We start from the raw sequence: 15053 nt of genomic DNA, 5'->3' as shown, positions 1-15053 counted from the left end.
AATCAGGCGTAGTATGTGTTTTTAGGGAGCAGCTTTTACTGTCTTAAGTATGTATTTTTTGTGTTTGTCAATGATAACAGAAATAGTTGTTCCAAACACATAATATCCTTATCTCACAGTTTAGTAAGTGGCGTCTAGGATACCCTTTGACCGAGTTTTCGTCATTCTCTTCTCACTAACATTTCTAAGAAGCGATAAGGACGATAATGCGTTTCCGACATCTTTTTGTGAACAACTTGCCAAATGTTATTTTTAGCATTCTAATCAAAAGCTCAAAACAAGTCCTTTTTGCCGTTATTGGCGAGAAATCCAATCCATTTTTTCAGTACTTATAAAATATTTTTTACAAAAATTTAGTCATAATAATTCAAAAGGTTATTTATATTGCTCAGTTAAAATTTTATTACCCGGTTTAATTTCCTATTTTTATTCACAATATTTTAAGTATTGTAAACATTTTCCAAAACACTTTCGTGTACAGCTTGAAAAAGTTTATATTTTCATTGTTTATGTTACCTAACCATTAACTATTAGATGCATCCTGCGTGCAAGAGTTAAACTTAAAATCCATAATAGTCGTTAGGTGAGGTGTTAAAAGAATCTTAATACGACAGAAATAAGTCGCCGGTCAGACGGACGTGACATGAAAGGGCTTCAAATGTCTATTTTAACTCACTTTGAGTCTCCGGCGCATGAGTTTGTTTTCGCAACTTAAAAGGGGAATACTGCGGTCAAAATATAGCATTTATACGGTCTGGAACGGGTCGCATAATATATTAACGACTATTTTTGAAAATGTTAAATGTTGTGAAAATGTTTCCTAGATTTTACTATTCAAAGAGAGGAATTTTATATATAGGTACCAAACATTAATTCATAGTAACGATAATAGTTAATAGCATGTGAGACCAGCTTTTAAGTATATTAGGTATAAAGGTATATAGACATAGTATAGTATAGTAAGCTAAGTACTCCTTACGCCATACTAGTTACATATTGTTATTATTCTTTTTCCACCTACATTTTCAATTCAACACATGAGGAAATCTAATAAAAGATTGGGAACCACTCCGGAATAATAATTTTGGCTGAACGTGCACAAATACCGATTGATGTACCAAAATGAGAGAGCGAAAACGTCAAGTTGGGGTAAACCGCCTAAAGCAGAGGCTACGTGATCTGAATGAGCGATGAACGATTCCAAATCATTCTCCCACCCCGGATTTCAAATCATTCTCGAATCCCATCATGGAGTTTCACGTACTTTGTCATTGTCACGTCGTAAAACCGAATAAACAATTGACCGAAATTCTCGGATATAGTCATCGTGGCTTGTTATCGGAATGAGATTTGATTTTTAATGTAATTTTGAGAATTGTTAGCTTCCTGGACTAGTATTCATAGAATGATATTTTAAAGATTTAACTGATATTAGACATACATGGACAACTAAGCTATTCAAACATGACCTACGTACATACATTTTATTTTTGTGCGTATTATATATATCACTTTAATTCAAACATGGACCATGTATCTACCACGCAAGTATCTCAGCGACAAGCCAGAACACAGGCCTTAGTACTTAGGCACACTTATGTATAAAGTTTATTATAATTTATTTTAATTAGATCAGATATTGTAAGTATATAACAGAAGTTAGTAATTATAAGTTTTCAAGGAAAATATCTACATAAATTTGAATAGATTAAGAACATTATCACAAATGTTAAACCCATTCAAATTATAACATCTTCTATAAGTATAGGTACATTTTCGGTATATCGCTTCATCCTTTATATCTATAAAATATAGCTTCACGTAACATTTATTAGGAAGTTATGCAATAAATATTACAAGTTAACCAATATGCAAACTAATTTTGGACATCACGTCAATGTCGCACGTATGGCCAAACATCAAACGGGACCGCACACTTTGAACTAGCCGCTGAAACACCTACATTATAAATGGTATGAATTATTTTTACAACAAATACCGTGAGTGTGCCAACTTTACTCAAATGAAATAACAAAATGAAATTAATACAAATTCTGATGTAGATAGAGTTTCGACCGATAGGTAGTACCGATTTTTAACTAATAAGTACGAGAAGGAACAACACAAATAATTCATAGGCGTAATACACAAATGACAATTAATAATTCACATGAACAGAACGCAAGCAAGCTGTAATCAAAAATGTATTGGATTTTTACATACAGAGATGAATAATGGAGTGTCATAGTTCGCACTTCGTTTCTGTATCACACCATAATTGCTTGTTATATGTATAGTACAGTTTAAGTATAGTAAAATTTTATTTGATTGCATATTAAATAATAAATTATTCAATCAATTTAAAAATAGGTAATCATGATTCATACCCCTCCATGTATGATAAAACATCGGAAATGGCTATTTAAAATCTCAGTCACGTATACGAATAGCACCTACTTGGTATTCAGGATATTATAAAGGTATGATAGTTATTAAATTTTATTATATGTAAGTTTTTTAAAATTATATTTTTAAGACCTCACACGATAACAAATCGATGATCGATTTCGTAAATATTAATAGTTTAATATTTCGTTTGTATTTTAAATATGGAAGTACTAACACCAGTTAGCCCCACCCCCATGTAATGCGCCGTAACGTTTTTTGGCACCCCCAACTAAAACGTATTTTACTTGAAACTGGCATAAAGTCAAAACTATTGCCATAGTATAAAAAAACTCAAACGTGCGTGACCACAAAATGTCTATTTTTACCTAGAAGTCGCAAATACCTATGTGGCGTAAAGTACCGAAAAGTTGCTAAAATACCGTGGTTATAGTTTTAATCGCGTTAATATTATTTAAAGCAGTGTGTGAAACGCGTTGTTTAAACCCCCTTTCCACATATGTAACGTCTTGTAACGTTTTACAACGGAGGGGGTCTTCGCCCAAATTTGTTACGTAATACTTGAGCGCTTCGATGTGATGAAAGTTAGTAGAAAGTATGTTATTTTTGTATTCTATTTGATATAATAATGTCTAAGCAGAAGTTGGAGCATTCAAACCTTTTATCAAATAAATAAGACGTATAACGAACGAGTATATCGTGTTTGCAATGAACATGTGTTAACAAACACATTATCTCAATGTTTTCAAGCTACTGTGCACTAGATACAAGCAGTTATGGGCAATATGTTTTTCGCAGCACATCTTGGAAAGTTTGTTATACACGATTTCATGTCATAGAAATAATTAATAAGTGGTGTTGTCATATACTGATGTTTTAGTTTGTATAAGAGTTGTTTTTATTTTATGTAAGTTTGTGAGCTTTTTGACATTAGTTTCGTGTTATACCTAAATGCCATTTCCAGGGTAATAGGTGGTGTAACACACGTTTAGTCTTTAAAAAAGATCTGAACCTGTTTTCGGAGGTGATTAGCTTTTCAGGCAGTTGATGTTGGTGGGATTTGTACCTACTACCTCGAGGAAGACAGGGCAGGGCCAAAGCCCCTAGACCAACACTGCTCTTTGTATATCAATTCAATATAATAAAATACTATAATAAGATGGATATAGATATTTCTAGCTAATCACAATATTATATATTTGCTATAAATCTTTTATATTAGATGTTTGATGTGTATACTAATAATAAATACAATCATAAACCATTAATTAAATTTATAGCAAATTTTATTTTTTAATAATTTACTTTACGAACAGATCCAGCCCGGGTACAGTTTAATTGAAACAAAATCAGATTTTAACTGTTAACATCTTAAATCTAAGCATTTAAAAGACGCGTTGTGTACAATCAGCCATAATGTTTCAGCCCGCTTCCACTACATAAATCCTAGCACGAGTTACGAGCATTATAGAAGAATTTGTCTGTATTTCATTCACACGCTCTTTCCTTAATTTAGAAAAGGCTTCATTAGTGAAGTAAGCGTGTACGAAACAATGCTCAGCTGTAACATTTTTAATTAAAACTTAAATTAAATACCATGCTTTAAGTCCTGCACCAGGTAATTCGTAGTTTCATTGCTCTAAGGCTTCGGTTTGTAACTACAAAGTTACAGGTTGATTAATATAATAATAATACAGCCTGTTTTTCTCTTATTAATTAATAAAGATAAAATAAAAATAATGCCTCTTGTAACTTTTTCCACCTCTCTATCTATGGGTTCTTTCTCTACTTGGCCACAATAGCGATCTTCTATCCACCTTTCCTAGGGCGCCCATTTCTCCTTTTGGAAGTACTGGATATAGGTTGTATATACATTATATATTTCTTACAACCGTAACATAGAGTAAGCGCTTGTTTGATGTTTGACCACAAACAATTTAATATATATATAAAGTTAAATTTAAGGGCTTAGAGTTATATAAGATACCAATACTGTATTTCTATAAAATATACTAAAATTATTAGTTAGAAAGAAAGAACACATAATAAATATTCACCATCGCGGACCCTTTATGGAGACATAGTGCGTCTGATAAATATCTTGTGAACAGTTGAAGAAGCTATTAGAATTTAAATAGAGTGTGTATAGTGAATATACATAGTCCAACTATCAACATAGTGTATGGTTATCATAGTAACCTGTCTTTATTAGAAATTCTAGAATATTTTTCAACAAAGCCCCGATAATCTATGCTATATAAAAATAATTGCTACGGGCAATATTTACAAAGATTGTTCTCGTTTATACAAAATTTACGAACGAAAATTGAAAAGAAATATATATATATATATATGTGTGTGGTTTATGTCCCGTCGTGGGTTTTCTAAATGTTTGACGGTATTCAAGACTACATTCTGACTTTACACATCATGTGTATGAATGAACTTGACAATATTTTGTAAGGTACATTTTACATTCTAATCGAAATGTAAATAGAAACATATAATATTATTATTTTCTACATTGACATAAGCGCGTCAAACTAAAATGTACAGTTTCCAGTGCAAATGAGTAGCTTTGAAATTGTAAATATTGGCAGCCATTTCTTATCGTACATATGACGTGATTACCACATTTTGTTTATAAATTCGACGATTGTCTTGTAAAACCAACAATTTTTAGACCGCGCTTAATCAAAACAATTTAAACCGTCCTTTAACAAATGACCGCTTGTTTCTCTTCATTAAACCATTTAACCCTATTGGGACATAAGCCATAAATGCCTGTCATATCCACAGATTATGTTCAACGAGATGGTAAATGAATGAACTACTGCGACCCGAACGAATTCGGAATGGGCTGACTTTTTCGTGAGGTATATTATTAGAATATATTGAATTAATCATATTTAGTAGTCGTATCGTAACACTAGTCGAAAATCTTACTTGAAAACGACATATTTTAACGGTATATAGGTGCCCTAATAATAAAAAAAAGCAAATGGTATTGTTGTATATTCAAAAAGACATATATAGATTAAACAACCGAAAGTAAAAATCTATTTATTTATTAAAGCTTACCAAATCATACATTGTACTTAATCTACTGCATATTTTATAAAATCTTTCATCTAAAATGTATGACAATTGAAGTAAACATTAGTGTTTCATATATAAATTAAAAATTATACATACAATTAAAACATATAATACAAACAAAAATCATCAGCAAAACAGCGAATTAGGTTCGAGATAGGCGATAACAATGCTTTCTCTAAAACCGATCAGCCCACTACCGAATTTATCCAGCTCCGGATAAGCACTATTGAATCCGTTAAATCGCGAAAAATACGAAAGAGAGGTGCTTGGACTCCTAGGTTGGTTTCTGTTTAATAACCTGCAAATAGTGCGTTTAACGGCCAATTAAACGAATTTAATCATCGTACACCAAGGACAATTGAAAAGCTTTGAAATTCAAACAACGGTTCAGACAGGAAGCCAACGTCATGCTAACGAGAGAGAATTAAATATAAGCACAAGTCCTGGGTCCGCTTACATGATTTAATAATTTTCCTTTATTCAGTCGACGAGCCTTCTCAGAATACTATGGCGTGTGACAGGAGTCTTGATTAACCACGATTTGACGGGCTTTACCCCTATAGCCCGAGATCCGAACATCATTTTAGAAAGCATAGTTTAATATTGAGAGGTTTCATGCCCTGTTTTTCAATTACTTTTTACACAAATGCAGGCTCCTGCAGAACCTATCAAATTGATATCTAGTCTGAGAGCTGTTAAACTATTTATTTTATGAATGTAACATACATTACAGTACTTAAGACAAGATGCTAAATTGTGCATTGGAAAATGGACCTTAGTATGACGTAAATAACGAGAAATGGAAGGATCCTGTTTCAGATTTGCTTTCATTTTGTCTGTTATTATATTTGTGATATTTATCCTTTGCAAATTGTAGAGTCGTAGTAAACTTTAGACTTCGTAGAGCGGCTACGAAGTATTATTTATACCATCCAACTGAACTCTTAAACTAGTATTCTATCACAGGAAAATATCACCAATATTCGTATCTTTGATAGATCAAAGATTCAATAAAAGCAAAGATCGTATTGTAAATATTGAATGACCTTACGCTACTGTTAAAAATAACTCCTAAAGAAGTTTCGGAAGTAATAAATCCACTTAATTAGTCAATTAAGCTTCCGAATGAAAACTTTGAAATGTATCTAAAGAATATATAGGTATAAAAATTGAGAAAGATTCAACTTTGGCGGAGCAGATAAATTGTTGTCATTATTTTTAATTTAAGATTTTTAGATTACGTCAGTGTAGAAATCTTTAGATTAAGGGTTGGGCGTTGGTCAACTTAGTACGTGAGAATGTTTGCTGAGGTAAGGACATGGGGGAATTTTATCTTCTGCTAATCACATCCTTAACGCCTATTCAATATTTATGAGAATTGTTAGCATGTATAGAATCGTTTTTGCTGTAGTATTATCATTAAAATAAAGAAATAAAGTGCAGTGTTGGCCTAGTGGCTACAGCGTGCGACTCTCATCACAGAGGTCGTAGGTTCGATCCCCGGTGGGGCACCAATGAATTTTCTTTCTTTGTGCGCATTTAACATTAGCATGAACGGTGAAGGATAATATCGCGAAGAAACCGGCTGGTCTTAGACCCAAAAAGTCGAAGCGCGTCAGGCACAGAAGGCTTATCACCTTCTTACCTATTCCATAAACAAATGATCATGAAACAGATACAGAAATCTGAGGCGCTGACCTAAAAAGGTTTAAGCGCCGTTGTTTTTTTTTATTATCATTAAAATACAATCTACACCAAAAAAATTATCTCTATTTCGGCTCAAAGTTAACAAAAGTAGTTCCAGTTGTACAATATAATATTTGAATAAATAAAATCCCACCTTTTCGCAAACGCTCCGACATGTTCCCGTAGCTTTATCACAGCACGCTGATATATCTGGAAAAAAACGGTTTAGATTATTGTTGTGTTGTGTTTAGATTGTGTTGTTATTGCAAACGCCAGCCGGGCATTCTATAAGAAGTTATTTAAAAATAATCTATGTATGTACAAAAATAAATATATAATACTGAACACTGAGTTCAAATCCCGAGTGCATTAATAAATTTTTCAGCTATCTGTGTCTACGTAACTAAGAGTAAAGGTGAGGTTAGATCGATATTTACGAGCAAGTCTAGAAAACTGATCAATAAATTAGATGTTGAATTCTAAAGCCAAGCAATAACTAAGTGGTCGGACTATATTTTATTTAGTACAACTAAATTCAGTATAAGTTTATATCAATAATAAAGCGTACTTATCCACATATAATATTCAAAATGAACGATTTATACAATTGTAATATTTTAAGTCCCCGTTGAAGGATCCCCGGTCCCCATTCGGGAGGAGAGCCTCCTCCAACTTTTTCCTCCGTATATTAAGTTTTGCCGTCAGCATTTAGTGACGGTGATTAGTATAAACTTACATCATATTTCTGTTCATCTCAACATACCTACCCTCGTCCACATATATACTTACCTATACTATTGCACAAACTTATTCGCGAGGAAACGGAAGTTATTAATAACAATCAAATGTCACAATGTCACTCCGGAACAATGCAACAGTAGTACCTTAACCGGGGTTCCTACAAACTTAAGCATTTTATATTTGTGTTAGTGAATTTAGAAGTATATTTATTCGTTATGAATGTTCATACTTAGAACCTTCAGTAATGATATAAATGTTACTTATAAAAAAAGTATAAATTAAGTACTGTAAATTTACGTGAAATGACGGAACAGTTTTGTAATTCTAACCTAAAAATATAATTGTGATTAATTAATACTTAAGTATCTCCGTACTAGTAGCACAATGTTATTACGAAACAATTAAAAAACTGGTGGCGTTACAATCTTTCAGGTCTGGGCTTTGTAATTGTGATTCTCTTTCTAATAGGCAAGTAGGCAGGGTCTGAGGAACGTCTCCTCACATATGTTTTACCGTAAGAGCGTGTGTTAAATTTACTCATAGACAGAAAGTCAATTGGTACACAGCCAGAGATGACCGGATAAGAGTTAATATAATGATATAAACATTGACTTTGTAGAAGGCTTTTTTAATTATATAATTTCAAATTTATGTGTCTTTAAGAATTGTTAATATTCGTAAGGAATAGCGTGTATATATTCAATTAGAACTATTTAAAACTACGCAAATTATTACAAATAAATTACCATTGCAATTTTGCTACACCTTATATCAAAGTACCAATTACCGTTCCTATGGATATTATCATCAATAATTTAGAGAAAGTTTAATATAGCAACGAGTTTGCATCTAGTTAAAACCAAATTACACCTCCAAGACTAGGACGGTATGATTATTACTTTTATGCAGGATAATCTTTTTAATGTATTAAGGTCACCGATCATTGCCCGCAACTTTTGATCAGTATCGTTCAATACTCTTTTTACAAACTATTTTCACGAATAATATAAGTAAACAGATAATAATTAAAAATGAAACTTTCATTATATACATTCATTATATATATATATATATGTATATTCAATTCTATTAGTTGCCAGAAAATAAACTTGCCCCATTAGGAAACTTTTTCTCAATCTGATCAATGTCCTTTTACTCATTTAAATAATGCATTTCAGTGTTTCAGTTCTCGTTTTTGTTCGAGTAAAATGGAAACTTTTTTCAAAAGCGGGTTGAGTCGTGATTCCTTTCAATGTTCCCAGACATTCAATAGCTTATGTTATATAAATATCTAAGCTTTGTGCAAATAGCTTTTAGTTGTTACACCACCTTTTGAATGGTAAATAACTGTTTGTTAAATGTTTTTATTTAAGTAGTATTTTGCTCCTACGCAAAGCACTGTGGAAGTAAGAGGCATAACTTTACTAGATTAAATAGCTAAGTAATACCGAGGCATATGATTGTAAATCGAATCCATAAACGATTTTTTAAAATTTATGCTTCAAAGAGGTGAATACGAATTGGACTTACCGTATTTGTAACCATAGGTAGTGAGACGGTGTTATTACGGTTATGACTACGGGATAAAAATATATATAATATATGTACACAAACCCCATGTGTGTAATATTTATATAAAGTATACACAAAAACGTTGAATTTGACTCAATAATATTCTGTTAAATTATTATGTTACTCCACTAATAATAGTATTTATAACTTAAAATAGTGGTTTTACAGGACTCGTTCGGGCTTTTATTGTGATAGCCTGATTACATGTAATACAATTAGTATCGCAAAGATTCTATTAAATTATTCAGATGTACAACAAATTCAATTTGTTAACTGCGGGTGAAGACTTAATTAGCAGGACGTGCGCGTCGGATAAATAAATTAGCCGATTGGTCGTTTCTCATTATTGATTTATGAGGCAAATCTATGAATATTCCGTATCTGTACATTTTATTGAATTTCAATTATATCTCCGCCATTTTGAAGTCGTATCTCGTTTGGAATCTGGCTAGTGTGTTTTTATATGTAATGTATAATGAATACTATGTACTTAATTACTGTAGATAATAGTCAATACCGTCGCGTTTGCTTCTGTGGTCGTTTAGGAATTTATTATTATCATAAACTCTACATAATATATACAGTATATCTGTACATATATGTTCATTTTCCCGTTCCCAAGAGTTAACTTTAAATTACATGTAGATATTCAATAAAAGCGTAACCTTAATGCGATTGTAATATTTAAAATAACACGTTATTTAGGAAAATAAAATCTTAACTTATACAATGGTTTGATATTAATACTTGATGCTTATTATATACTTTATCTTGTGTAACAAATAAAAGATCACATATATATAAAATACAAGGACCGATGTTTATAACTAAACAGGAACTTCATAGTCCTTATGTACAAAGTTTGCAAGGAAGCTGTGAAGGGAAACTTTGGTAGCTCAGGGGAAATGAAGACCGCTACACATTTCACAATATCTTGGATTTGTTTTATTCATGAGCGTTAAACTTTGTTCACGTTTTTAAATGGTTGGTTTGTGTAAACATATTTTCAGGTACAGTAAGTACTATTGTAGAAAAATACCACTGGAAAGAAAAACCCTAACTCTTAAGTTTGTATGTACTCGACTTTATAGAGTTATTTTAAGTATCCACAAACATACAACTTGTATAACAAATAACGATTTTGTATGCATATTACTTTGTTAGCTTTATAGTTTATATGCCATAAGTTTCATATTCCGGTAACGAGCGATTTTAAGATATTAGTTATGCAATATAAGTCGTTTAGTCTTTAACTAACGTAAAGCTTTGAGGAAGATATATTTACATAGAGAAGAGTAAAGAGGCAACTTAAGCCTTACCTTGTGAGTTCGCGAACGCCAAGGAAAGTGCTGAAAAAATCAGCCTCCATCTCCAATGGGTACCCCGCACCTCCATTATTTCTTATGACGTCAACATATCTGCCAAAAACGAATCATTTATAAGCTTTTAATATTTCGTATTATCTTTACATCTTTTCTAAAACAAGAATTTAATAAGAACAATATCCATAAATGGCCAAAGATTTGAATGGTTTCAAATTAAAAAAATTAAGATTAGCTTTTAAAGAAAAAATCCCGTTCCATTCCAATTTTCAGTGAAACTTGTTTGGAATAGTATCATTGTGTGACATTTCGTTTATAAAATTAAAGCATTGCTCGTGGTAATTAATGAAAGCTGAAAAGAAACGAAGGAAATGACACATGTCATCGGCAGAAGTTTATTGTTATCGTACAATAATTTCTTGTCAAAATAATTGAGAAACATCAAACATTGAACATTTCCCCCATTCCTCAAACGTATAAATTTTTCATTTCGCCTTTGTCATGCTGATTTACACTACTTCAATGAAATGGCTGCTCCTAATAGGTTTCGAATAAATATTATTATAACGTAGTTTTAAATTATTAAAACAATATAAAATGAAGTAGGAATTGTACTGATATCAATCAATAATTTACGAGTAGGAATCGAGATGGAAGTATTATTTAAAAATCTACGAAAATCATTACACAATGTTGCCCTTAATTTAATTTTTAGGTGCGGTTGTTTTTGTAATCTCGAAGTAAAGTAGGAAAGGCTGTTTTATCGGAAAATTCGTAAGCCGGCAATAAATCTCGTTGAAAAGGGGCTTGTACCCGGGCATCTGTTCCGAATGTAACTAAATGATAAATTACTGTATAACAGCATTTGTTTTATTGGCAATTTTATTAAAATTAAAATATTTATGATTTTAGATGTTAAAAAATCACCACCATTTAATTAACATTAAAATTTATATTGCGTGGTGATTACCAGTAGGTAAAACCCAGCACATAGGTACATATTGTTATCCTATAAGTGCACAACAAATCGTTGGCAGCATTAAAATCATATTAAAGACACAAACGTTCAACTTTTAAGCCTTTTCTTGTACATTTTTATATATATTTAATTTTGCTTACTAACTTCTTAAAGATTTGTCACGTCGAATGCTAAATGGAATTATTTATTGTTTTATTTTCTACGCTAGATACAAATAATCAATTAAATAAAGATTTCTTGAATATATTATTGTTGTCCTTATCCTAAAAAACTTTTCACATAAATAAGACACGAGAAACTTTAGTCCAAACCGAAGTTCGACAATGAAAGATTTGTGAGTAAGTTTTAACTTGAAATTGCTTTTCAAGTACGAAATATAATACTAAAAACCTTGGAAATCAATGCCTGGGATATTTTACTTTGTTTGTATCACAGAAATCATTTAGTCGGAATCAACTATATTCCGGATAAATACATAAGTAAATAAATCTGTAAGTAGTTCATATCGTTTAGAATTTTCCCAATATGCTGTTAAGAATATTCTCTCATACAATATTAATGAATATTGCTCACTAATTATATGAAAATTAAGTGATCTTAAAAATTGTTTATACATTTTTTTAATGGTTATCACGCGCTTTCTTATCACTTATTAGTTCAGTATTAATGTAATTACTCCCTAACGTCTTATCTTAATTGTTTCATTGTGTACATTACTTTCCATCTTACCTTGTATAAAAACAAATATTTAATTTTCACTAAAAAAATATCACATAACTTCAATACACTCTTTACCCACAGACAATCAAAACACGTGAGCTACTGCTATTCCCGCGCTTTTATAGGTGCAGCCTAACTACACTGACAACCTTTCTCGCGCCAAATTCACGCGTTACTGAACCATATACATTCATTCAACTCTAGCCCATAGTCTATCTTCTTTTCTCTTTGGTCTTTCCGTATAGTGCTATCTCATATCGCGTCCGCTTGATGAATCCTATTGAGCTCGTTAGTCATTAATTAATTCTGCATAAGAAAATTACTTTTAATTTAACTGAAACACAGATGTGACGCTGATGATTCTGTATGTGTTAAAAAACTTGCCGGCCAATAAATATTCAACGCACTTGTGTGGTCTAAATATAAAGTGTAACATACACTGTAGTTAATGGAGAAATTATTAAGTTAGGTGTGTATAGAATACTAAAAGACAATTATTTTACGCGTGGCATGTATGTAGATAAACATTTTTATTTGTATTAGACCCATAAATATTTGCTGGCTAATTTATCGCAGATTTTAGGTATAGTATCAATGTTTTTTCTAGAATAGTAATCATTATTACAGTAGATACTTTTTAGAAGATTTGTAGTAAATTGATCTATGCGCTATAACCTATTGTTTATATTATATTGTATCTATTGTACGGCGATATATGGTTATGCGTGTTGGCCTAGTGGCTTTAACGTGCGACTGTCATAGCTGAGATCGTAGGTTCGGTCCCGAGCTGTGCACCAATGTACTTTCTGTAAATGTGGATATTATTCGCAGGGTGAAGGAAAGCATCGTGAGGTAACCGGCATGCCTTAGACCCAAAACTATGGCGTGTGTTATAGAAGACTGATCGACTTATATTAGAAAAACTTACCTTATATTAGAAAAAACAAATGATCACGATACAGACACAGTAATCTGGCCCAGACCTAAAAGGCTGTTTCACAACTGGTATTTTCTGTATATTTTATGAAATTTATATTTTAGTGAAACAAACGCAATACTTTTAATTAGCATAATTTTCCTAAACTGTATAAAATCAGTAATAAACAGTAACAATTTTTATTACCTTCTGGACGACAAACTTTGTACGTAAAGTTGAATTTATAGTTTTTCAAGAACGATATTTTCGCAGCCGTTTCGCTTCGTCTTTCTTCATTACAAATGAGTTAAACAAAGAAAAACGTCTCTCATTTCGTACAACTCTGGTTCGTGTCACTTTTTACTTAACAGCATTACGGCAATTTTACTTTGAAATAGTACAATATATTATGTAATATTTGCGTAGGTTTCGCTAAAACTACTAAGCAAGTTTTATTATTAGTAACTTTGCAATTATATTATCACTCATCATAACTAATTACTTATAACATCAAACTATTTTTAAATAATTAGTACTAAAAGCAGCTTATACTAATTAAAAGCCCAGAAGTACTCGTCTACCTGCAACGCCAAGTGGTTCCGTCCTCAACAGTAATGATTTGCAAATGGAGAGAAGTCAAGTGACATCCCGTGGACAATAACTTAAAAAAATTGGCGCCAGTAAATGCTTTGCATACTTGATGTTGACTGTGGCTTTTGTCGTAAATATCCAAAGTTCAAGAATATATTATTCCATATTAAATATTTTTTTACTTCTGAAAAGGCATAACTTACAATAATTATAAAACATTTATGCTAAATTTATTATGGTTTCTCTATATAGCTTCTTATAGGCTAGATATACAGAAAGTTTATTATTATAGTAGGTACTACACAGTACTACTACAGTATTCGATAATGTTTGTTTGGTCAAAGTAGATCTTCCAGTTAGAAACTGTATTTTAATGCAAAGTATAAACGTTATTACATCGCACAGACTTTAATATGTCTTAGACTTAGATATTAGTTAGGTATCACAGTCTCGACAGACACCCTCGGGGATAATTCTCTATCATCAATAAAGTACTAGGAAAGCTCCTGTTTGAGCTGAGTGCATAAAATTGATGGTTCTCAAGGGATTATTGTAATGAATGGTTACAAATAAGCGACTTGTAGTTATTACTATACATACAGCGTGGAATTAACATAATATAGTCTTTGTCAAAATCTCTTTTCATATCCTATTTAATTTGAAAGCGACTCCGTAAAAAAAATTCTTCAGAATATTGCACATAGTAATAAATAAAGAAAAGAAAGAAAAAACTTTATTACACAATAAAAAAGGATGTATAGTTGAAAGAGAAAGTGCACTTGTCTCCTGCACTAGGATTCCCAGTGCACTCCTGCACTAGTCTCTTCTATTTGACATATTAATGATTTTAGGTACTTCACGTAATAAATTCTACATAACACTTAGAATTATATATAATTAATCTACTGTTGCACGAGTAGAATACTTTCGGTTTCGTCATAGGACAGGTTATGAAGATGTTCCTTAAGATTGTTACTGAATGTATAAATTTTTTGAATCGATGGTGAATGCAAAATGTGCA

At 31.6% G+C, this 15053-nt stretch overlaps 1 protein-coding gene across 2 annotated transcripts in view; it reads right to left on the bottom strand.

Annotated features, from left to right (window-relative positions):
* Positions 1 to 12683, bottom strand: part of LOC123710272 (reversion-inducing cysteine-rich protein with Kazal motifs) — a 34359-nt gene extending 21676 nt beyond the window's left edge. For both annotated transcript variants that reach the window (XM_045662073.1, XM_045662082.1), the window contains exons 1-3: positions 12535 to 12683; positions 10824 to 10922; positions 7346 to 7401 (exon numbers count right to left, since the gene is read on the bottom strand). In XM_045662073.1, coding sequence (XP_045518029.1) covers positions 7346 to 7401; positions 10824 to 10899 — 132 coding nt within the window. In that variant the 5' untranslated portion in view covers positions 10900 to 10922; positions 12535 to 12683. The remainder of the gene's footprint in view (positions 1 to 7345; positions 7402 to 10823; positions 10923 to 12534) is intronic.
* Positions 12684 to 15053: the final 2370 nt, after the last annotated feature.

The sequence above is a fragment of the Pieris brassicae genome, chromosome 1 (genome assembly GCF_905147105.1).
Source record: "Pieris brassicae chromosome 1, ilPieBrab1.1, whole genome shotgun sequence".
NCBI classification, from domain to species: Eukaryota; Metazoa; Arthropoda; class Insecta; order Lepidoptera; family Pieridae; genus Pieris; species Pieris brassicae.
This window is presented reverse-complemented; position numbering and strand designations above follow the sequence as displayed.